General features: G+C 46.3%; 1 protein-coding gene across 1 annotated transcript; it reads right to left on the reverse strand.

The window, feature by feature from the left end:
• Positions 1 to 2,262: 2,262 nt before the first annotated feature.
• LOC117861080 (IAA-alanine resistance protein 1) lies at positions 2,263 to 10,363 on the reverse strand. The gene is made up of 11 exons (XM_034744549.2): positions 9,408 to 10,363; positions 9,234 to 9,317; positions 9,091 to 9,140; positions 8,090 to 8,141; positions 7,297 to 7,401; positions 6,761 to 6,957; positions 3,541 to 3,693; positions 3,317 to 3,424; positions 2,854 to 2,955; positions 2,726 to 2,770; positions 2,263 to 2,601 (listed from the first exon to the last, which is right to left on the reverse strand). The coding sequence occupies exons 1-11, from the start codon at positions 9,781 to 9,783 to the stop codon at positions 2,449 to 2,451; spliced, it is 1,425 nt and encodes a 474-aa protein (XP_034600440.1). The 5' UTR covers positions 9,784 to 10,363; the 3' UTR covers positions 2,263 to 2,448.
• Positions 10,364 to 24,205: the final 13,842 nt, after the last annotated feature.

Consider the following 24,205-nt stretch of genomic DNA (forward strand, 5'->3'; position numbering starts at 1 on the left):
CACTATCATTTTGGTTCTGCCACCCAAACTCTGCCCATTAACCATCCTTTATCATTCAGGTTAGCAGCATCCTGACTGCCTTGTCACCTGCCCACCAATAGTCACCATTGAGCAAATAATTTCTCCCTCTATAATCAACCAACCAACAAATCCTCGACTCTAACCCTAAATCTATCTCTAGATCCTTAACAACATGCACGGGGACTATCGCTGGAGTTACTCTATATGACCTCGCCTAAATCAGAGGAGAGAAATCTAGGTGTCGAAGGAGACATACAGTCGATTATAATGTAGCTTTCCCATGTAAAAGAATGCAGACAACCCCTTTTGCCAGGGAAAAGAAACATATTAGGAGTAAAGGCAATGCAGACAGGTGATGCACGCTAGCTAATCGCTTATAATGCAGTAGGATATGTTTGTTGTAATTACAAAACTAAGAAATCGGAAGGGCACTTGTAAGTATGATATGTTTGTTGTAATTACAAAACCAAGAAATCGGTAGGATATGTTTGTTGTAATTACAAGTTACTCATACATGCTTTAGAAGCTTATTTACAAAACCAAGAAATCGGTATATGCGTCTCTTTCTCACTAATCAGTGTGTAAATAAGCTTCTAAAGCATGTATGAGTAACTTGTAAACGGTGTGACTTATGATACGTATGCAGGAGACGACACTGTAGTTTGATTAACTTGTAAGCATAAAGACCGTAAGTAGTATACGCAACATCTAATCCTACATAGGACTATACAATCCAATGTCTCGTGATGTACTGCGGACTCGTAGTTTTCGTATAGTAAGTGTCCAATTTTGAATGAGATGCCTTTTGAAAATTCAAGGAAACTGATCTGACTGCTATATATATGAACCTTAAAATTGCATCTTGTAAGGGTTGATTTGAAACCCCGTCGTTCCAAACAATGATTCTAGTTTTGGGAACCATACGAGTGGAAGGGCACTAGCATCACATTCGCAAAGAGTTTTATCCATCTCTCAACTTCTGGTTTTTATGAATTTCTCAAGCTCTCGCAAGTCGCGGTCGCGCGTCGGAGTTTTGGATCTGCGATCGGTGACCACTGACCAACCAGCTATTCTCTGCCCTGACACGACGCGATGCGAAATTATTAAAAGGAGCCTTCATCACGTCCCCTGTGCCGACCATGGTGTTTCCGTTCCTGTACACAATTTATGAATCTGGGGACAAGAACGTACGGTGGGAGATCGGCAGGTCGAACAAAGGACCGAGCAGTAATTCCTGCGCCCTTCTTGCCTTGTGATCACCACAAACGCCTATCGACCTACCAAGGGCCAAGGGGTCCTTCATCGTGCTGTCAAAGCTACTGCCGAAACAGTGCAAGAGGACCGGACTAACGGGAAAATTTCGATCAGCACGAGAACAAGCTTCGTTAATTGTACGCAAAGTTCGGAAGCGTCCGGACGAGCCAGGGTTCCGGGACGAGGAATATGGGTAGATCTTGTCCATTCCCATTTGACCGGCCTGGGGACATGATCACGGGCGGAGAACGTGAAACAAATGCCACCGCTGCCGCGACAAGCGGGTGATGCCGTCAAAAGGGCCAGCACCTCCGCCAGGAAATTGGGATTCCACTGTACTGCCTGTTGATGACCATCATGTCTTGAGTCGGCATGGGTCAGTCGGCACCAAAGAAAGTGCAGAATTTAGTTGGTATACAGCCGGGGGGTGCCTTTTAAGTTTTAACTACTTGGCGGAACTGCACTCCGAACTGTCTTCAGGGGGTAGTTGCCAAGGATTGCCTGATTGTCACCCTGTTGTGATTTATTATGCTCTGTGTTTCTCCTATAAAAAAGAACCTACCAACCATGCAGACGAATCTATAATCAGATGTCAAAATTTCTATGAAGTTTTCAGATTTAGGAGGTGTTTGGTTCTTTAGTCCGGACTAAAATTCATATCACATCAAATATTCGAACGTTAATTAGGAGAACTAAATATGAGTTAATTATTAAACTAATTACATAGATGGAGGTTAATTCACAAGACGAATCTATTAAGCCTAATTAATGAATCTATTAAACCTAATTAATCCATCATTAGCACATGTTTACTAATTAAGACGAATCTATTAAGCCTAATTAATGAATCTATTAAACCTAATTAATCCATCATTAGCACATGTTTACTAATTAATCCATCATTAGCACATCTTTACTGTAGCATCATATTGTCAAATCATGGACTAATTAGGCTTAATAGATTCGTCTCGTAAATTAGTCTCCATCTGTGCAATTGGTTTTATAATTAGTAATTAGTATCAAACATTTGATGTGATAGGAATTTTAGGAGGTCCTATAGAAACAAACACCCCCTTAGCCCCCATCTTCCAGGCTGGAACTGTTCAAGAATTATACCGGATTGGAGCAACGCGGTTCGATCTAAAGCTGCAACTGGTTAAACGGAGATTCAGATCATTCTACCAGAGAAATGCCTAGAGCGACCAGCATCCCCATTGCCAGGGAAATCAGCTGAACTACTGAGCTTTTAAGGGTTGTTTTCTGGTCGTTCATCTGCGGGAGGACTCCCGCGACAGCAATGTAAATGAAACCACCAGCAGTGAAGCCCTGTAAAAAATGTCAGTTCAAAGGGCAGGGTAGGGAATTAGGTCCAGCAATGAGACATGTCAACAGCTAATCAAGAATTCATCAGTAATTCATTTCTTTCAAGTTCTGTAGAAAGAGCATATACCTCAATCAAAGAAGAATGTCCAGGGTCTTTTCCCAACGATAATGCCTGCAAATGCAGTAGAATAAGACATCCAAATCTATAGTGTCTTTTTTTCATTTGGGAGTCGGAAGGAAGGGATAAGAACTCACTAGTGCTGTTCCAGCAAGAGCAACCAACGCCGAGAGAAAATTGAAAAATAGGGCCTTAGATACTGAGAACCCTGATCGCACAAGGATTCCAAAATCTCCAACCTTAACAAAAGAGGAACAAAAGTTCACCATCAACAAGTAATACTGTTCTACCAAGGAAACACATGGCGGTAGGAAGTTTTGGATCAAGCATCTACTAAAATTTTGAGGTGATCATCTAACAAGCTGTTCTAATGTAGTGTAGAAACCAGAAAATATTAAATGGTGGCACTTTAATAGATATTATCTAATCGCATAATAGCTCCATAATAGTATTCTAGCATGACCTAGTTTTGTCAGATGTTGCCTAAATGTCAGCACTAGTACCGTGTGACACTACCAGAAAGTACAATTAGAATGCATCAGGAAAGTCAAACTAGAAGTACAATAGTGATATTTAAATCAATTTGATGATGAAGATAACCTCTTGGGGAAGTTCATGTGCAAGCAGAAATAAAGTCCTGGACCAGCCACCAACAGAACCCTGGAGCAAAAAAGCACTCCCAAGAGCCATCCCATCGGTGAAGTTATGCTGAATCATTCACATGAACTTCCATTAAAATCCAAGCTGGCAAGAAGTACAGAAAATCTAACATACAAACATGTGCATGAGTGAAACACGAAACATGGTTCGGGTAATAGACTTACAACACCATCTGAGAAAAGGTTAAGGTAGCCAAACACCAAGTTAGAGTTTGAAGTAGACGAAACATCACTTGATAATGCTTTGTCAGGGGCAGGATGATTTTCAGAATTAGCAGGCTCTCCATCAGTGGCCTTGGTACTGCCAGAAGAGCTCCTCTGTTCATTACAGTCACATCAAGTTCATAAGTGGGTCATGGATCCTAAAATGCACATCACATATAATTTTCATATACTATCAAGTATACAATTAACATTTTCCAATAAGATGCAATAAAACTTCTGATTTTAGATCCTTATCCTACACTTCTCTTATGCTTAGTGAACCTAGGTAGTTCGGCACAAAGCACAGTGTTAAAAACCTGCATTCTATAGCCAAAAAAGATTCCTGCTTGGTGAGAGAAATTCTCATTTTCTTAGCACCGCGAGGTGTGACTCATGCATTAGCCCCACTGAGTGGTAAAATATAGATATGCCATAAAAACTGTAAAACAAATAGTATACTAATTGCATAAATGCATAATATCCTGCCTACGAGCTCCAGAGATAAAATAGTGAAGACTTCATATCCAGGGGTGCAGGTGTCCCCAATTGTGAATTTATCATGTTGCAGTGTTTCGAAAATTTGTCAAAACATCAAGTATGTAGTAAACATAAAGTTATATATAGCTGCAACAATTCAGTTTCAAATTCGTTCTAGATGACTAGATGTCAAGAAACAAAATAGACAAGAAGTCAATCTGACATTGTTCATCATGTGCTGACACTTGTTTTATTTGAATCCAAGATGAATTTGAGATTGAATTTTTCGCAGGTCTATGTAACTTTGTGTATACTAAATACATGATTTTTTGAAACACGGCAACATGCTGGGTTACCTATATTTATGCTGCAGGGGGCATCAGAACCCAAGGACACCAATGAATTTCTGTTAAATGGAATCTACTATATTAACATGCGTATACTGAAAGCTTGCTGCAAACAATGGACAGCTTCTGGAGGGGAAAATGTATAAAAATAATTATATGAGAAGTATATTAAGGAGAAATCAGGTAAGGAAAAATGGGCAATAAGGCATCATGTCATGTATCTAGGGTGCTTGGGCCTTGGGGCCGGCCCAACAGGGTCAGCACATGGTCCAACAAGCCCAACGCGCCCACAAAAGGGGCGTGCTACAGTAACCGCGGGTACTGTGGCACGGCTGCTGCTGAGAGTCCGTCTAGGTTAGGGTTTAGGTCTTTAGGAAGAGTCTAGAAAATAGGTTTGCTTGTAATTCAAGTCAAGTTAGATTTGCTTGTAAGTCAAGGCACCTCCTCCCCATATATATGATGGGAGGGGCAATGGATTCAATCAAGTAGGAAAAGGGCTTAGTCCAGTCCTACCTTTTGCTAAGGTCATCTAAAACAGCCTCCTAGCCTCCTGTGCCTCCCCCTAGGTTACTGTTCATGCCGTGAACAGTAACACCCCCACGCCGTCGGCCCTCCATGGCCGCCGGCCACCCTCCCCTCCCTCCCCAGTAATCCACATACATGACACATCATTTATGCATGGGTTCAGCAGTTGTGTCACCAAGACTTTTACGTTTCTTTAGAACTGAAATGGACTCATTAAATACCGAAACCTGACTGCCAACATTTTTCCTTCTAACTTGTCACCAAATGTTACAAAATAGGTGGTCCTTACCTTTCAACTATTTCTTTTACTGACACACTTTGCAAGTTTGATATTCCTTGTTTTGTCAGTGATCGAATTGCACCACAGTTGTGACACAACCCACTTTCTTAGAGCTGTTGGTTAGCTTTGCTAACACGGTTTTTGCCTCAATAAGGTGCTCTGTTCTACATTTTTCTCATAAAATGTGCCTGAGAATCATATTTCTTTTGGCTGAACCAAATATCGTCTGCATTTTTTAGTTCACATAAGCAATGATTTCTAAAATGAAATTGTAAGATTTCACAGAATGTTTCATGCACATAGGGATGGCAACGGGGCCCGATCCTCGGTGGGGAATTCATCTATTAGGGGGTGTAAATGGGCTGATTTTACTCCCCACGGGGAGCTTAGCGGGCCAAAACTCATCCCTGTCGGGTGAGGCGGGGGCGGGGACGTTCCCCGGCTCCCCATCCCCGATCCCCATCGAGGGCCTCGAATTCATATGCATGTGCATTAGATATAGGCTGAAATCAGCCCAGCAAAGAATATATGGCCCAAGCCCACAAGCTGATATAAAATTTGGCCAGTGACCTGCTAACCCTAGCTCTCCCAATCCCCTCGTCTCCTCCTGTCACTCAGCCGCCAGTCCGCCGCCCTCTTTCCTCATGACGCGAACACGAGTACGCGAGCGCGTGGCTGCGACAGCCGTTCGTTGATCTCATCTCCCCTCAGCCCCTCCCCAATCTCCCTAGTGCCGGCGCCGGCGCCGGCGCCGCCATAGACTGGGACATCCTCGCGGCCTCTAATCCGTCCGCTTCCTCCGAATCCTGCATCACCTCCGCCGAGCGAGTGCTGACAGAAGTGACAATCTGTCGATCTCCGCACAGGTTGCAGCTGCATGCTCGCGCTGCGCAGTGAGCTCTGCGCCCTTGCACAGTGAATGATTGACATTTATTGCCTTGCACAGTGAGTCTTGAAGGCAACCAGAGGTCAGTGTGAAGATTGCAGGGATTTTCTTTTTCTTTTTGTTTGCTCCATGAGAACTGAGAAGGCTAGCAAACTGTATAGATGTACATATGGCTGTGCGATTGGTCTGTGTTCTGTTTTTGTGTAATCCTTGAGATGTTTCTTTCAAAGCTTTCTTTGCACACTAAGATCGAACAGAGAAAGAAATCCATAGCTATGAATGTCGGGGATTTTTCAGGGTTGGGATCCCCGTCGGGGGTCTGATCCCCGCTCGGGGATGGGGACGGGGGAAAATTGCCCCCGTGTGCAATGTCGGGGAAGGGGAGCAGGGTGATTTTGTTTACTCAGGGTGCAGAACGTTCCACCGGACCCCAACGGGGATAGCCCCGTTGCCATCCCTACATGCACATCTGCCTTCCATGCTTTTTTTCACAAAAACTTGGCCACTTCCAAGTTCCTATTGTCCTTTTGTTTCCTTTTATTTGCCAAACATAAATGAATTGCACAAAGAATACATAAGTAACCATACAGCACCTCAGGACCAGTGGCTTCAGAACATATCAAACAGTTTTAGTTTTGCATCCAAAACAGAGTTTATTAGATGTACCTTACGTATAGTAGCTTCTGATTCATGAAGACTTCCATCACCGTCACTCTTTTGATGATTTAATTTGGCCTTATCACTGGAATCATGCCTTTTATGGTGGTGATGGTGCCCATGACCCATGCTATGAACCCCATTTTGAGAATTGTCTTCAACATACCTCACAATCTTCTCAACGATAAAAAACAGTACAATGCCAACTGCATAAAATAGTTGAACACAAGATTAGAAGTTAGAAGCATGGAGAATGAAAACAGCTCAAGCAAGCTAGATGCACGGAGAAAGAAAGAGATCAAAGACTGCTGAGCAATAAAATGTTTGGAATAATTTCATGTCATTAAGAACTATAATGATTAGTGCCTGTGAGGATTTAACATGCACAGCTGGTAGGCAGTGACCATGAACATACTTCCGAGTTAAAAGAAACAGTCTGTAAAAACTCAGTCAAGAAAGGGGCATCCACATATTGCAAAACATTAATGTGTCTTTAAGGGACTAAATAAAGCTCTATCAGACATACATGTGTAGGATATACTCACATAGTATAGACAATCCCACAGAAAGATCTTTCAGTGAGTGTGCATGCGCATGCTCATGAGCATGATCATGACCCTCATGATCATGCGAGTGAGAATGCCCTCCACCTAGGCAGCAATGGAAAAATGAGGTAAGTGAGAAAAAGCGCGCTTAAGGTGAATGAAGTAAAAGAACTGCAGCTATATGTAAAAGGTGAGTGATAGAACCAAACTGAAGGAATGCACAAAATGTGATGCTAGCATGAGCAACATACCGATACTATGACATTTTTAGGTTCAACACTTCAGTTTAATAATGCAAGGAATGGTAGGAAAAAAATTGGTCATAATCCAACTGGTTCACCTAGATGAATCAAAGGTTTATGCTTTTAACAGAGTATTGGGCAGTAGATAAAGTATGATTGGGAGCTATGCTTCTATATTAAATTGCAAGCAGCTTGATTTAGGGCCATAAGTTACATTGGTGTGAATAGATCATTACTCATTTACTAACTTTTCTGGGACCTTTGCAAAACTTTGCAAAAATACACCCGATCTGTAATGCTCCAAGACACCCTACTCTGCCAGTGAAAATATGAGTGGCAATATTCTATGTCCTTGAGAAACTAATAGGTGATAGAGGTATAACTACAGTAGATACAGAAACAGTTTATATCATAGCTGATGAGATTGATGTTTAAGATGGGAAGCACAAAACAGTGACTAGAAAAATACAAGCCAACAGATATATATGAACCAAGCACAAATAAAAACAAAAGAACCAAAAAAAGACCTTAGCATTGATCAAAGGGTATACCAAAAGCATGTGGTAGTTGATGAAGAAATGAATCTCCAAGCATTGCTCCTGCCTGCAGAAACATTGAAATCAAACAAGAAAAGCAAATAAGCTGTAACATTGCTGATTCTGAGCAAAGTAGAAAAACTGAAAAAATTAGTGATAAACTGAAATTTCAACAAACACTATTGGCACGAGACAACATCATAAATAAGCTAAATAATCTCAAAATTAAGGGGTGCCATCTTATGGTTGATTCCTCTGAATATAAACTTCTTCAAATATCAAAAAGGGGCACGTTCACACAGCATTCTACTTTCAGTTACTTGCAAAACATGCTGATACAAGTTACTTCCACCAGAAAAGGATGTTTACAAAACAAGGGCAGAGGACATATCAACCATTTGCATTTAATACAAGTACAATCATCACAGATCTGTTACAACATCTGAATTTATGTAATCAAAATGTGCCATAAACAGACGACACAAATCCGTGTTTTTCTACTTGTGTGGCACTGTTTTCTTCTACTGATCTGAGTGGAAAGAACTCAGAATGGAATTCAATACAAGCTAAGTTTTCTAAACTATTTAACATCCACCATGGACAGAATTTTACAGGCAACATTTCAAATGTAGAGCCAATTGTCCACACATGAAACAAATTCGTACTATAACAGATAGTTCATGTTTCGTTACTTTCGGTGATTTCAAATGTAGAGCCAACTGTCAAGACATGAAACAAAGTCAGATAACAGATAATTCATGTTTGTGACTTTCGGTGAATGCTATGACTGTATATTAGTTTGTAATTGTTGAAGCCTACCTCAGAAAATGTAAATTAATCTGAAGCTATGAATGTAACAGGAACAATTGTAATGTAGATTGGCTAGGTAACTCTGAGCGTTTGTTAGGAAGAAGAGAGAAGCCAAATAACACAGAATTGAGTACTAGATTGCAGACATATGGATCTGCTACCTCGATTTAGCAAAATCTTCTAACAGCTGCAGATTCTGCACTTACCCCAAACACTGCAAGTGCATCCACCATGGCCTTTGACGGTTTCCCCTGAACTGCAAAACAGAAAGAAAAAAAAAACAATCAGAGCCTACGCAGAAGGGCAAGCAAATATCCGGATTGCAAGTGGCCAGGAAGGGGGCACTCACAGAAGATGACAGGGAGGAGGACGAGGCAGATGAGCGACGCCATGCTGACCAGCAGCGAGCACCCCATCGCGCTCAGCCACACACCTGCCCGATCGAAACCCCAAATCACTCGATCGCCCGGAGTAAATCAAATCGCGCCCAAAATCGAGCAGGATCGGAGCGTAAATGCCTAACCCATGGGCGATGTCTCCATGCCGTCGTGGTGGTGGTGGTGGCCGTGGTGGTGGTGATGGTGGTGGGCGTGGTCGTGCTCGTCGAAACCGAAGGACTCGAGCTCGAGATCCGCCTCCTCGGCCATCTCCTCGGGAAGGAGCCGCCGGATCTCGTCGTGGCTGTGGTGATGGTGGTGGTGGTGCTCGTGGTCCGCGCCGCCGCCGCAGCTGTGCCCGTGCCCGCCGTGGTCTTGGTGGTGGTGCGGCGGCTCGGCGTGGCCGTGGCCGCCGTGGTCATGGAAGGGGCAGGAGGCGTCCGAGTGCCCGCCGGCGGGGGCGGGCACGGCCGCGGCGGCCGCCAGGAGGAGCAGGACGGCGGCGAGGGTGCGGCGGCGCATTGCTAGGTCTCGCGCGGGGTTTTGTGGTGGGGGAAGGAAATCAGGAGGAGTCAGGAGGCGGAGGGGCGCTTGCAGACGCCCTCGATGGTGACGACAAGGACGAGCACGAAGAGGAGCACGACTATGCCCACCACCACGCCGAACGTCACCACGTCCATGACCCCAAATTTATAATTACACCCCTCGATTAACTCGGGGAAAATTAAAAACCAAAAAAGACCAATTAAAAAGGCTCGGTCGCTACGACATGAGTGGTGGGCGCAGCGGAGCCTCGGATCGAGCACGGGGCGGAGAATTCTGGATTTCGACTCGACGGCGGGGAAACCGGGAGCTTCTCTGGGCTCGTGCTCCCCGTACGCCGCGGCGGCGTACGCGGTACGCTTTGAGTCGGTGGCAAGCAAGGCGGCTCTGCAATTTCCGGGAGCTCCGGGCACCGCGATGGATCGGACGTCGAGGGGTTTCACAGGGCTACAAAGAGAGGAAAGATCGTCGGGTGGAAGACGGCCACAGGTTGATGATAGCTTGTGGGGAGCATGATCAAGCCGGTTGATTGGTTGGTTGTGAACTTGTGAGGAGGGCCGCGCGGTTGCAGGGTCGCGGAGGGCTGGAAGGGGGAAATAATTTTGGGAAACGCTACGGTCAGTCCGTCCAGACGGTCGACGCTCCCCACCGCTCCGTTTCTTATTTGTTTCTACGTTTTTTCTTCCACATCCTTTTTCTTCTTCAACCTTTTATCCTGACGTATTCTTCATCCATCCCGGCAGCGCCACGCTCCCCAACCCTGGCAGGCTTGTCCCGCACTCCGGTGGCCTCGTCCCCCACCCCGACGGCGGCGCGCTCCCCCACCACGGCGTCCTCCTCGTCCACCCTGGCGGCGGCGCGCTCCTCCACTCCGGGAACCTCGTCCCCCGCCCTGGCGGCGCCCCTCCCCCCACTCCGGCGTCCTCAACCAACCAGGAGCGCCTAACGCCCCTGGATCCGGTGGTCCTCTCCCCGACCCCGGCGAGATCCGAGCCGAGAAGGATCGGGCGGCGGCCATGTTGCAATAGGTATCTCACGATGTTGCAGTAGGGATTCTTGGATGTTGCAAGCACCGTAGATGCGCACGGGTGTTGCGGACGAACGTTGCACGATTGATTTTCTTAGATGTTTCGATATTGTAATAGTTGGATTTTGTTGTTTCATCTGTCAATTTTTCATGTTGCAATATTTCTTCCCGTACCAGCTCAACCCCAACTCAACATATGATGATTTTTTGAAAATGTTGCATGAAACATGTGTTCAATGTTGCAATGGGAATTTTTCCTCACGAATATTATGTTTACATTGAGCTATTTTTTCGCATCTTTTCATGTTGCAACCATAGATTTTCGATGTTGCAGCTATTTTGTTTTGATGTTGCAACGGAATGTCGGATAATTAGTGGTATTTATTATGGTACTACTGTAGCCGTCAGATTTAAAACGGATGGTGATGCATGCGTCCGACGGGAGTTGCTCCCGCCGGACGTCCGGGCGCTAGCCAGCCCGAATAATTTTTCTTGAAAAGAAGGGAAATAATGCAGAGTTTTTTTTTTTGCAAATATGGTAGGTGCTCTGCCTTTTCGTTATAGAAGAGAAGCTGTACCGGAAGACGGACCAGGTTGTCAGTTATGGCGCATGAGATGTACAAACAAATTACAACAGTCTCACCCTAAGGCGTCTGAGTTTAGATGAACTACTCCACTGGCCTGTTGGCTTCCCTTTATGCTACGATGTCTTGCATGATTGTCGCAGCCAGCTAATCAAAGTTGACAGCTTTGTTCTGAAACATATGTGCCACACTGTATAGATGACCACCTGAAGGTGTTTTTCTTTATTTGCTGCATCAGCTTGGATTATGGAGCGCCACCACCTGCGCATGTTGCCTGCGTTTTGTGTTGGTAACTGGAAACCGAACCATTGAGCTATCCTCTGCCATACTGCCTTCGCATATGTGCAGTTTGCAATCATGTGGAAAAGCGACTCAGCTGTTGTGTGGCAGAGGGCGCATATTGGATTTGCCTGCCCACCCTGCTTGATGATGCGATCTGCAGTGGGCAGCTTGAACTGCAAGAGGAGCCATATGAAGAACCGGCATTTGTTTTCCACCTTTGCTTTCCATATGCTGCCCAGTGGTAGCCCCTATGAACTGAACATTGTAAGCCGATTGCGCGGTGTACCCGCTGTCAATCTTGAAGCGCCAGACTATTGTGCCAGCCTCCTGCGTAAGCTACACTTGCGACAACTGCGTCCATAGCTCGACGAGCTGTCGTAGCCCTTCTTTTGAAGAAATTCTGCGCAGCCCTCTCATCCATCTCCGAGTAGGTAATGCAGTTGCCACGGTTTGGTTCTTACGCCAAGCAAACCTGAAGCATTCAGGTGCAATGTCTTGCGGTGCCATGCCATTCAGCCAACGGTCTTTCCAGAAACTTGTTTTCTCTCCATTGCCCATCGTGATAGCAGTGCATAACTTGAAAAGGGCATGTTCAGCCTCAGTGAGCTTGATGGACATGGCAGCCCAATTATTTGGTAGGTTCAGTCCATTTTAGCCACGGCCAGCGCAGTCGGAGCGCCCTGTTGAAACGTGCCAAGTCCCTGATTCCCAAGCCGCCCAAGTGTTTGGCCCGGCACGCTCTGATCCAGTTCACCGGACAGTTCCTCCGTCTTGGATCATCACTCCCTTTCCACAAGAAATTCCTCCGAATGCGGTCAATCCTCTTGATCGCCCATTTGGACAGGGGAAAGGAGGTCATGTGATACACTGGTATAGAGGTGAGAATCGAGTTTACTAGCGTCAATCTACCCACGCGATTCAAGAGTCGACCTTTCCATCCAGGCAGTCGGGCACCAATCTTATCAACCAAGGCTTGTTCATCAGCCCTTCTTGTCCATCCAATGTGTAGCGGCAGACCCAAATATTTCGCCGGCAATTGCCCAGCAGTTCCATGGAAGATTGTTGCATTGTTGTTGTGTCCACTTAGTGTCTGGATCATATATAGTTCGGATTTTTGCATATTCGTGTTCAAACCTGTGGCTGTCTCGAAAGCTACGAGAATCTGTTGCACATTGGTGACATCTTGGACGGTTGGCCAGATGAACAATGCCGCATCATCCGCGTAGAGGCTTGTTCGCATGCGGATAGGGTCAGCATCAATTGGACTAAGGGGGCCCTGTTGTGTTGCACTGTCAAGGATACGTTGTAGAGGATCTATTGCGAGGATAAAAAGCATGGGTGACGGGGGTCCCCCTACTGTAGACCGCGATGATGCTTGATTAGACGTCCTAGTATACCATTCAGTAGGATCCTTGACGTTGTGTTGGCCCATAGGATACTGACTAAGTCATGCCATCGTTGACCAAACCCTAGTTGTTGCATTACTTCAAGCAAATAATCCCATCTGTCAAAAGCTTTGGCGATATCTAACTTAAGGAAGAACATTGGCGTTTTGGATAGGTGGAAATGATTTACCGTCCCTTGGATGTATTGATAGTTGTCTTGTATACTTCTACCTTTGATGAATGTGCTCTGGCTTGGAGATACCATTGTTGGGAGATGTGGTGCTAATCTGTTGGCTAGTATCTTTGCCAGTATCTTAGCCACACTGTGCATAAGGCTTATCGGTCTGAAATCAGCAGCGGTTATGGCGTCTTCCTTCTTGGGCAAAAGGACCACATTAGCTGAATTTAAGAGAGACCCTCTGAGATTGAATATTTGGTGCAGCGCCTGAGTGGTGATGGAGTTGGTGGCCCTTATGCTGAATCCTGAAACCGAGCCAGAGCTAGAGGCCGAGGTGGAGGTGGCGGCTACGGATGAAGTCGAGGTTGCGCTTGTAGCCCCCGAGCCAGAAGCTGATGTGGAGACTGCGGGGGCGCTCCAAGTGCTAGCCGTTGTCCCGCCGTCCGAGGCAGAGCCATCAACTAGTCGTGGTGCGGCCTACCTCTTGCCCTCGGAAGCTGGTCCATCGCCAAGCCGGGCGATGGTACCTCTTGGTGCGCCGATGGTCGAGGAGCAGGAGGAGCATGAAGGAGACTGGATCGCTCCCGGGGTGGACCTGGAGAAGATCCAGCTGATAGTCGACCCTCTGGCAACCATTCAGATGGAAACCACGGTCATGGAGATGCATTGTCGTGTAGGCGAATATACAGTGGTAAGTTTCACTTCTTGTAGTTGTCTTTGTCTTGAAATTAGTACTCGTAGCTTACATGAGTACTTTGTTCTGTTTTTGCAGACTTGATCGAGAGCTCTCGTGAGAAGTCGAAGATGATCCAGGGATACGGGGACACCATCATGCGGGCCCAAGTGTTACAGCAGAAGCTAGTCGAAGAGCGGCAGTACAACTCCCGGCTACTGATGAAGTACGACGGCCAAGTTGCCCAGTACCGGAATGCTCGTGCAGAAAGCCACGGAGGAAAAAGACCGCCTTTAGAAACTCAACAAGAGATTGAGGAACTGATGTGAACGTAAGTTGTCATCTCCCGCTGATTTTCAAGTACCTTCTACACTTGAAGTTTCAGACTTGCTTTTGGCCTTTTGTTCTTGTAGAGCTGACCAAGAAAAATAAAGATCTCCAGGATCGTGCTATGGACTGGTAGAACACATACTATCGAGTCACGGATCAGCACGACAAGCTGACCGCGAAGTACGAGACCCTTGAGCACAAGCTTGAGAAAGAGAAGAAGCTGCGCGTTGACGAAGAATTCCAACTGGTGGATCTGATGACGAAACTCCAAGCACAGAAGGCTGAGTTGGTGACGACCAAACTCGCTCTGAAGGAGCTATCAGAAGCTACTTAGCCCATTACCGACATGGTGGAGCCCCCAGAAGAAGGCAGGGAGCCCCACCCCTTGGCAGAAATACTCAAGGAGGTACCGGGGAAGATCACCGGCTACGTCCAGAAGATGGCGGAGTCCATCTCCAAGCAGTTGCTAGCAATGGTAAAGTCATTCTATCCACAAGCCAACCTGGCTCCTGTGGTGGAAGGCATCACCGAGGACTACTCTGATGAGCAGTTCCAACAGTATCTGGAGGAGATGGCTCCTATTGCCAAGGAGGTAGCCGGTCAGATAGATCTTGAGTAGCTGTTAAAAATAATTATTGTAATATAAACAACTCATCAAATATGAAATGTAAATTATTTTGAAGTCTTGTCTCAATTTTTGCTTGCTTGTCGACTTGTTTGAACCTTTTCGGTTTAGTGCATCTCATGAACTACCCTGATGTTTGCTCATGTGGTAGTCGTGAGTGTCTATGCACAAGGCTACTCTTGTGAGCCTCTTCAGGTACACGATGTAGAGTACTTGAAGGATACAACCCCTTTTCGTGGAGTGTGAGTACTCGGATACCTAGGTAGTCAGACTCTATAGAGGAGTAGACTCTTCAGGACTTTGAAAACTTGGAGCCTACCTTTGCAACCTCTCTGAGTTGTTCGAGTGTTGTGCTCCGAAGGCCTAAAACTTGCAAACTTGTTATTACAAGTTGCGACTAGACAGACTTGCTTAGGTAAGAACTTGGGTAGTATAGATAACTCCAAGTTGCTCAACGACTTCTTTTTGCGAAGGTCTTCGATGGACAGCTTTGTACAAGGAGCTGATTAGCTCAGTGATTTTGTGTGCAGGCCTGCCTTTGCAAGTTGCTTGTTTTGTCTAACGAGTTGAATAACCCAAAATATATATGTGCATACTTGTGAATACAAGTCACGAGTGGGCAGAGACTAGTCTTTTGCAACAAAAAATAACTCTATTTTATTGAATTGTAATTATACAACTGAGGCCGATGGCCAATTTACATGAGTATGTAAACTATGGGTACAATCGACATAAGTGTTCAATGTTCCACGAGTTGTCGACTTCTTCGCCAGTGAGAGTTTGGAGCCTATACGACCCAGGTCCAGTGACCTTGGAGACGATGAAAGGATCCTCCCAAGGCAAGTTAAGCTTGTGCAGCCTCTTGGTGTCTTGAATACGCTTGAGGACCATGTCACCTATGTTGAACGAACGTTCTTTGACGTTGCGATCATGATAGCGACGAACTCCTTCAATGTATTTTGCTGACTGGACGAGTACTGTACAGCGAGCTTATTTGAGGCTGTCCAAGTTTAGACGCCTTCTTTCTTCTGCCGCGCCCTCCTCGTACTGCTCGACTATAGGAGATTTTCACGTGACGTCGGCGGGGAGGATGGCTTCTGATCCATAGACCATGAAGTAGGACGAGTACCCTGTGGGCTTGCACAGCTATGTGCAAAGTTCCCACAGGACATTGGGTAGTTCTTTGAGCCACTTGCCTCCTTTTATGTTGCCAATGTCATGTAGTTTTTTCTTTAAAGCTTCTAGTAACATCCAGTTGGCACGCTCAACCTGGCCGTTAGCCCACGGATGAGCAACAGAGACATATCAGACGTTGATCCCGCTATTCTCGCAATACTCCCAAAACTCGTGATTGTTGAAATTTGAGCTTAGGTCTGTGATTATGCGATTGGGGAAGTCGTAGCGATGGACAATCTTGTCGAGAAAGTCGAGTACTTGTAGGCAGGGATAGGTTGCCGCTTGGCGAAGAATTAATAACCTTGGCACCGGTGAACTAGTTCTTCGACGTCAGCAAGAGCTGTAGACCAATAGAATCCCTCTCTGAAAGCTTTGCCCACGATCGTTCTGGATGATGTGTGGTTGCCACAGATGCCCTTGTGGAACACCTCTAGTATGTCCTTGCCATCTTGTCGTGAGACGCACTTCATGAGTACTTCAGATGATGCGCCTTGTCTGTGAAGCTTATCTCCGACTAGAACGTATTTCTTGCTACGCCGTGAGACATGCTCTACTTCTGTCTTGTCGAGAGGCAATTGGTGCTCCTTGATGTAGTTGATGAAGGAGATTCTCCAATCTACATCGATCATCACAACCTCTCGGTCTGGCGTCTCATTGCCTCGATCGGTGGTTTTAGACGGTGCCGGCTCTATTATGGATGTCTTGTGTAGTTCATGGACGAAAACCCCAGCTGGAACTTGAGCACGAGTAGATCCAAGTTTGGACAAGACGTCTGCGGCTACATTGTTATCACGAGCCACGTGATGGAACTCCAGACTAGAGAATTTGTTCTCTACCTTGCGTACTTCTAGGCAGTACGCATCCATATTATCTTTGTGACGATCCTACTCATCATTGACTTGGTTGATGACTACCAGTGCGTCGCCGTAGACCAACAACCTCTTAATTTCCAGTGAAACTGCCAGGCGAAGCCCGTGCAGAGGCGCTTCGTATTCAACTTCATTGTTGGATATGTCCTAGAAGATTTGCAACATATATTTGAGTTGTTCACCTTTGGGAGAGATTAAGAGTACTCCTACACCGGCGCCCTCGAGTTTGAGTGATCCATCAAAGTACATGACCCAATGCTCTGGGCGGTCTGCTGGTATAGGCACTTGATTTTTCCACCACTCTGCCATGAAATCGACTAGTGCTTGCGACTTGATGGCAGTTCTTGACTTGATTTTCAGGGATAAGGTTCCGAGTTCCACTACCCACTTGGATATTCTTCCTGTTGCATCTCTATTGTGGAGGATATCTCTCATGGGAAAATCTATGATGACGGAGATGTTCTGTTCCTGGAAAGTAATGTCGTAGCTTCCGTGAGGTGAGTAGTATTGCGTATAGTAATTTCTGAATTGGCGGGTACCTAGTTTCTAAGTCTAACAACACCTCGTTGACAAAATAGACGGGCCTCTGTACTTTGTATATGTGGTCTGGTTTTGGTCTTTCGACCACGATCGTCGTGCTGACGACATTAGTAGTCGTGGCGCTGTAGAGCAGCAAGTCTTTATTGGGAGTAGGTGCTGTGAGGACCGGTGACTTTGATAAAAAGTCCTTTAGCTATTGAAGGGCTTGTTCCATCTTCTCGGTCCACTGGAATTTATCTTGCCGCTTGAGTAGTTCGAAGAAGGGTAGTTCATGTTCCCCAAGTCTTGAGATAAATTTGTTGATGGCTGCCATGCATCTAGTTAGCTTCTGGACGTCCTTGATGCATGATGGTGCATGCAGATTTGTAATGGCAGCGATCTTCTCGAGATTAGCCTCGATTCCTTGATGACTGATGATGAACCTGGGTGGATTTTTGGAGGGTACACTAAACACGCATTTTGTTGGAATCAGTTTCCACTGGTGTGCTCGCAAGTTTGCGAAGGTTTCTTCCAGATCTGCAATCAAGTCATCGGGATTTCTGATCTTTACGACCATGTCATCCATGTACGCCTCTACGTTGCGGTGTAGTTGCTTCTTGAAGCACTCCTGGATGGCTCGTTGATATGTGGCGCCTGCGTTCTTCAACCCGAAGGACATCGTAGTATAGCAGAAAGCTCCATACGGGGTAATGAACGCGGTCTTGATTTGGTCTTCTTCCTCGAGAGCTATCTGGTGATACCCCGAGTAGCAGTCAAGGAAACAGAGTAGAGCACATCCAGCCGTCGAGTCTATAACTTGATAATTCCTAGGGAGCCCGAATGGATCCTTTGGACAGTACTTATTGAAGTCCATGTAGTCGACACACATCCTCTACTCGTTGTTATTTTTCTTTCGCACCAAGACAGGGTTGGCCAGCCGCGAGTAGTTTGGCCAACTCTTTTTTGATGGCTTCTCTCCTGTCTTGGGTGAATCGTCGTAGTCGCTGTCGCTTGGGCGTAGCTTTGGGATCCACATTCAGTGAGTGCTCGATCAACTTCCTGGGCACCCCCAGCATATCAGATGGCTTCCAGGCAAAAAATATCTCGGTTGGCCCAGAGGAAACTGTTGAGCACGTCTTCCTATTTTGGGTCCTGAGCCAATCACGGCTGTCTTGGAGCTATCGTCAGCCTCAAGGTCAATGGCTTTGATGTTGACTTCACTTGCCGGCTTGACCTTGGTTGTCCCTGACTTCTTCTCTGGAATCTCGAGTTGTGTTGGAGACACTTTCTTAGAGGTGGTGAAGACTTGCATCATTGAATTTGGCACCTGAGTAGTCGCTGCCAGCTCTACGGCTTCTGTGTCGCAGTCGTAAGATCTTTTCAAGTCTCCGTGTAGGGAGAGGACTCCCTTTGGTCCCAGCATTTTGAGTACTAGGTACACATAATGCGGGATGGTCATGAATTTGACCAATGTTGGTCTTCCGAGGATGGCGTGATACGATGTTTCGAAATCAGCAACCACAAACCAGTTGTACTCGATCTGGTAGTGGTCTTTTGTCCCGAAGGTAACTGGCAAAACCACCTGACTAAGGGGTACAGCCACGTTGCCTGGGACAATCCCGTAGAATGGAGAGTTCGTCGAGGTGAGCATATCAGTTACGTTGAGGCCCATCTTCCTTAAAGTTTTGGTGAAGAGCACATTGAGGCCACTGTCGCCATCGATGAGTACTTTTGTGAGTCTAGAGCCTACGACTACTAGATCCATGATGAGAGGATAGCGTCCCGGGTCGAAGAAACTTGTCCATTGGTTTTTTTCTAGAGAAAGTGATTGGCACCTCGGACCACTTGAGGAACATAGGCGTTGCTGGTTCAGTGGACATGATCTCTTGGAGGGCTAGTTTCTAGGACCGCTTTGTAGCAGTACCCGATGTGTCGTCGAAGAAGACGTTGACGGTATTGGATGGGTTCTGGAACTTGTTGTCGTCGTCATTGTCTTCGCCTCGTTTTCGTTGCCCTTATCCTTTGCTCCAAAAGGTTTCAATAGATCTTTCATAACTCTGCGAAGGCTATAGCATTCCATCGCAGAGTGTTTGGAGTGTGGGTGCCCCTGCTTCTTCAGGAGCTTCTTGAATGGAGTCCTCTCTTGATTTCCGCCACCTTTCTTGGAGTACTGGGACATCGCTGCGATAGTATTGTCTGGCTTCCTCTTGCGATTTTGACCATCCGAGTAGTTGCCTCGGTTGTCATTGGGGTGATCGTTGCGGTTCCTGTTGTTGCGTTGACCGTTGTTCTGGTTGTTGTTGTTGTTATTTTGGGCTCTGTTTTGACTAGACTCGAACCGCTCAATCTCCTTATCTTCTTCATCCGCCCAGGTTTGTATCATAATTTTAAGAGACTTGATATCCTCCGGGCGTCTCTTGCCAAAATCTTGGAACATCCGGCAGTCATAGAGACCGTTCTGGAAGCAATATATAGCGTCCCGCTCCATGATGTCCATGATAGTGGCTTTCTTGTAAAAGAAACAAAGTAGGTAACTATGCAGGGTCTCACCTTGTTGTTGTTTGATTTGCGACAAGTCAATCCTATTGCCGGGATGTTGCATTGTCCCTACGAAGTTGTTCGTGAATGCCGCCTTCAGTTGACTCCACGTATCAATGGAGTTTGCTTCTAGAGACTCAAGCCATGTGAGTGGCCCTGCCTCCATGCAGATGGGAAAGTAGATGACTTTGGTATCGTCGTTTCCTCCCGTCGCCTGAACTGACAATGAGTAGCACCACAGCCATTGGACTGGGTCCTGCTTGCCATCATATTTGGTAATATCCAAAAGTTTAAACTTGTGGGGGTAGAACCATCTTGCGTACTCATTTTGAGAAGGTAGGAAACCCGTCAGAATCTTCTCCCGAGTAGTCAACTTCCTGCTCGCGTTCGCGACGACACCCTTCGATGATGTCACGAGCATCGCGAGTTTTGTTGAGTTTCTGACAGAGGTCGTGCGCTGGTTGCTCAGGCTCTGGCTGGGGCCCACGGTGGCTGCGGCCTCCCGATGGTCCTGTCCGACTACCTTCTGCCCTATGCTGACTTGGTCTGGGGTTCTCAATTCTGAGAACCTCATTTTGACTCGGTCTGACATCCTTGTTGCGACTAAGTCTGGCACTACTTCAGCAATGGGAAGAGGTGCGTCGGACTGAACCGATCGAGCTCTATCGATCAAGTTGCTCGTATGCATGCTCTGCCAATAGAGACAATTGCCTAGTGTACTTGGTTTGCGGCATTGCCCGAGTAATCAGGTCGATGGATGTGATGGTGGCGAGAGGAGTGTGATGGTGACGCGATTGAACTGCTTCAAGTGCGTGGTCCAAGTTCATGATGGGTAAATCAGATGCAAGACGGCGGTGACGATCTACTCGTGCCGCATTTCTTGCTCACCGTCGATCCCTTTGACTCTCGGTCTCTTCTCCTTGTATGTTGGCAGTGAGCTCATTTGCCGACACATCATCTGAATGACGCTCGCGTCGTGGATGCCTTTCTGGTGGCTATTCGTCGTTGCCCTCTTGAGGAGTGACGATCGTGAGTAGTTCCCACTCTCGAGAAAAACTACCCGAGCTTGATGTAAGAATCTCTGTAGGGCTATCTTCTTCGTAGATAGGCGATAGAGGGGTTCCCTCCTGGTATGGGAGATTGTCAAGATATGCAACAAGGTGTGACTCGTCGTCCTTGGCGAGAGCAAATGGCTTCATGTTGGGCCAGTAGACGAATCTGCCTTGTGGAGTAGACGTGATTACCAGACCCTGTTGCGGTCCTTATAAATGGATTTCCTCGTCCGGATTCGAGTAGTAGTCAAGGTCCTCGATCGAATCCGTGTTGGACTGAGATCTGGACAGGATAATTTGATAGACAGCATCCGAGTTTCGAAGTCCGAACGGGAATCGACTTGTATCATAGACCGATTCACACGATGGCTTAAGTGCCAGCAAATGCGAACCAGTCTGACTGGTGGGAGAAGTCAAGTTGTACTCGGACTCGTCCCTTAAGCCTTGGAAAAGGTCAAAAAATTCGTTGAATTTTTCAACGAAATCCTCCAAAACTTGGCGATGAAGGTTGATGTCGTAGTGCTTCTCCTTCGGGGCTAGCGCGATGTGGCGGTGGAAGTTTCCAGCGCCGTCCGTGACGCAAACCCAGGAGCCGAAGACGAACGTCGCGCCCGCTTCGAACGCAACGGTGGGCTTAATGATGATTTGAGCCATCGAGTTCACCGGTGGATCTTTGGCCAGAGCCCCTACCTGGCGCGCCAGCTGTCGGTGTTTAGACCCGGCAACCTACCGAGTGGGTACCCGAGGTAGTGTTTTATGCGTGGGACTCGTCAAAGACCAGGAACTCGAAGGTGAACTCGAACACACGATATAGACAGGTTCGGGCTGCTTATGTCGCGTAATACCCTATATCCTGTGTGTTGTTTGGATTGTATTGATTGAAGTTGTTTGAAGGGGGTCCCTGCCTCGCATTATATTGCCGGTGGCAGAGTTTTAGGTTAGTTGTTTACAAGAATACTAGTCGGATTCGACAAGAGAGTCATACTCTAATTTCTACAAGTAGTTTCCCAATCCTCGACCAGTTCTTGTCCTCCACGTAGACCACGTCGTCCTGCACTGTAGTCTCCATATCTGACACGTCTTGGGTACAGCCCCGTATTGTAGGACTGTCCAAGCCTCCCGGTGAGCCCGATCTTCTTTAATGATAGGCCATGCCAATTTGTAGAACAACCCGGTGTAACCATCTGGACCTAGCGCTTTCTCTGAAGGCATTTGAAAAATCACCAAGCATATCTCTTCCTCTGATAGCGGCTCTTCTAACGGACTAAGATCATGCTGTTGTAGATGCAGTTGGTCCCAATTTAGCACTGCATCTCGAGTTGTGTGGGTGCCAAACAAGGAGGTATAGTGGTCGAGCAGCTGTGTGGCTTTATCCTCATGGCGTGTGACGGTTTTCTCATGGCGTGTGACGGTTCTACCCCGTGCTGGCAGTGAAGCAATGAAATTTTTACGGCGCCTTGACTTTGCCGGCAGCTGAAAAAGATGAGTATTGGCATCTCCCAATTCGATCCATGTGAGCCTTGATCTCTGCCTGATCTTTATGCGGCGTGGCGCAGCGAAGCCAAGAATGCGTGCCTTTGCTTTTCTGTGCAGTGCAAGTTCAGCCGCAGCCAAAGATCGATGTTCCTGCGCCCGGTCCAGGCAGCAGACCACCTCTGTGGCAATATCAGCTTGGAGCTTCAGCGACATGTTGATTGCTCCATCTCTTCACCACCTTTGCTAGTCGTGACAGCTTGATAGGAGGTGTTTGGCTTAGGGGGGTAAAGTTTAGCCGTATCACATCAGATGTTTAGATACTAATTAGAAATATTAAACATAGTCTAATTACAAAACTAATTACACAGATGGAGTCTAATTCGTGAGACGAATCTATTAAACCTAATTAGTCCATGATTTGACAATGTGGTACTACAGTAACCATTTGTTAATGATGGATTGATTAGGCTTAATAGATTCGTCTCGCGAACTAGCCTAGGGATTCTGCAATTAGTTTTATAATTAGTTCATGTTTAATCCTCCTAATTAGCATCCGAACATCCGATATGACAGGGTTAAACTTTAGCTCCTGATTTCCAAACACCCGAAGCTTGTCTCTTGATTGCACTGGCTTTTCCCATGTTTGTTGTACCACCTCGAGAAAATTTGGTAGCTGGGTCCAATAGGACTCAAACCTGAACACTCTTGCGATTGTGAACCGGCATGTACGAGAGTATTAATGGACAATGATCAGACAGAGAAGATGACAGAGCTTGGAAGTAGCAACTCGGGTGTTCCATTTCCCATGTTCGGTGCAAAATAGATGGTCAATTTTGGTAAATGTTGGATCGTCCGTACCACTGGACCATGTGAACCGCCGGCCAGGTGCATCTTTTTAAGGGGGTGTTTGGATACGAGATGCTAAATTTTAGTAGGGTCACATTGGATGTTCGAATGCTAATTAGGAGGGCTAAACATGAGCTAATTATAAAACTAATTGCACAGATGGAGTCTAATTCACGAGACGAATCTATTAAGGTTAATTAATCTATCATTAGCAAATGGTTACTGTATCACCATATTGTCAAATCATGAACTAGTTAGGCTTAATAGATTCGTCTCGCGAATTAGACTCCATCTGTGCAATTAGTTTTGTAATAAGACTATGTTTAATACTCCTAATTAGTATCCAAACATCTGATATGACAGGTGCTAAAGTTTAGCGGGTTAGTATCCAAACGGCTTCTAAGTTCAAGTAAATCAAGTGCAGCCCTGAATGTGTTCATCAGGCGAAAGTTCAGTCTGTTGTTGCTTTTCTGTGTTGCTTGATAAATTAGATTTGAAGTCACCCGTGACAGTCCATTGCGGCAACATTGATGGACGAAGTGCTTGCAGTTCTGCCAGAAATTCCTGCTTGTCTGAATCTGTTTGCGGTCCATCCACCCCCGTCAAACGGTCCATACACCCCCGTCAAACTGAATGTGTGGCCATTGGCCCTGTTCTTGATCGTCGCTGTCAAATAATGCAGAGTGCATCAGTCGTTCAGTCCGTCAGTCAGTGGAGCAACACACCTTTTTCTCACTTGTTCCAGAGCTTATCTTTCCTTACTTCTCCACTGCTAGAAGAATGTTGGTGCCATCTTGGGCTCTCTCCTCACCGTCGACCTTTCTTGATAGGTTCAGGTTGG

Source organism: Setaria viridis, chromosome 6 (genome assembly GCF_005286985.2).
Source record: "Setaria viridis chromosome 6, Setaria_viridis_v4.0, whole genome shotgun sequence".
NCBI classification, from domain to species: Eukaryota; Viridiplantae; Streptophyta; class Magnoliopsida; order Poales; family Poaceae; genus Setaria; species Setaria viridis.

What these genes read in the sequence shown, in the direction of transcription:
- LOC117861080 (XM_034744549.2), bottom strand. Translation starts at nt 9,783, where the DNA reads ATGCGCCGCCGCACCCTCGCCGCCGTCCTGCTCCTCCTGGCGGCCGCC. An exon ending in CACATGAACTTCCCCAAGAG is followed by an intron (nt 2,956 to 3,316) that starts GTTATCTTCATC and finishes TCTTTTGTTAAG; the next exon opens with GTTGGAGATTTTGGAATCCT. An exon ending in GACATTCTTCTTTGATTGAG is followed by an intron (nt 2,602 to 2,725) that starts GTATATGCTCTT and finishes CATTTTTTACAG; the next exon opens with GGCTTCACTGCTGGTGGTTT.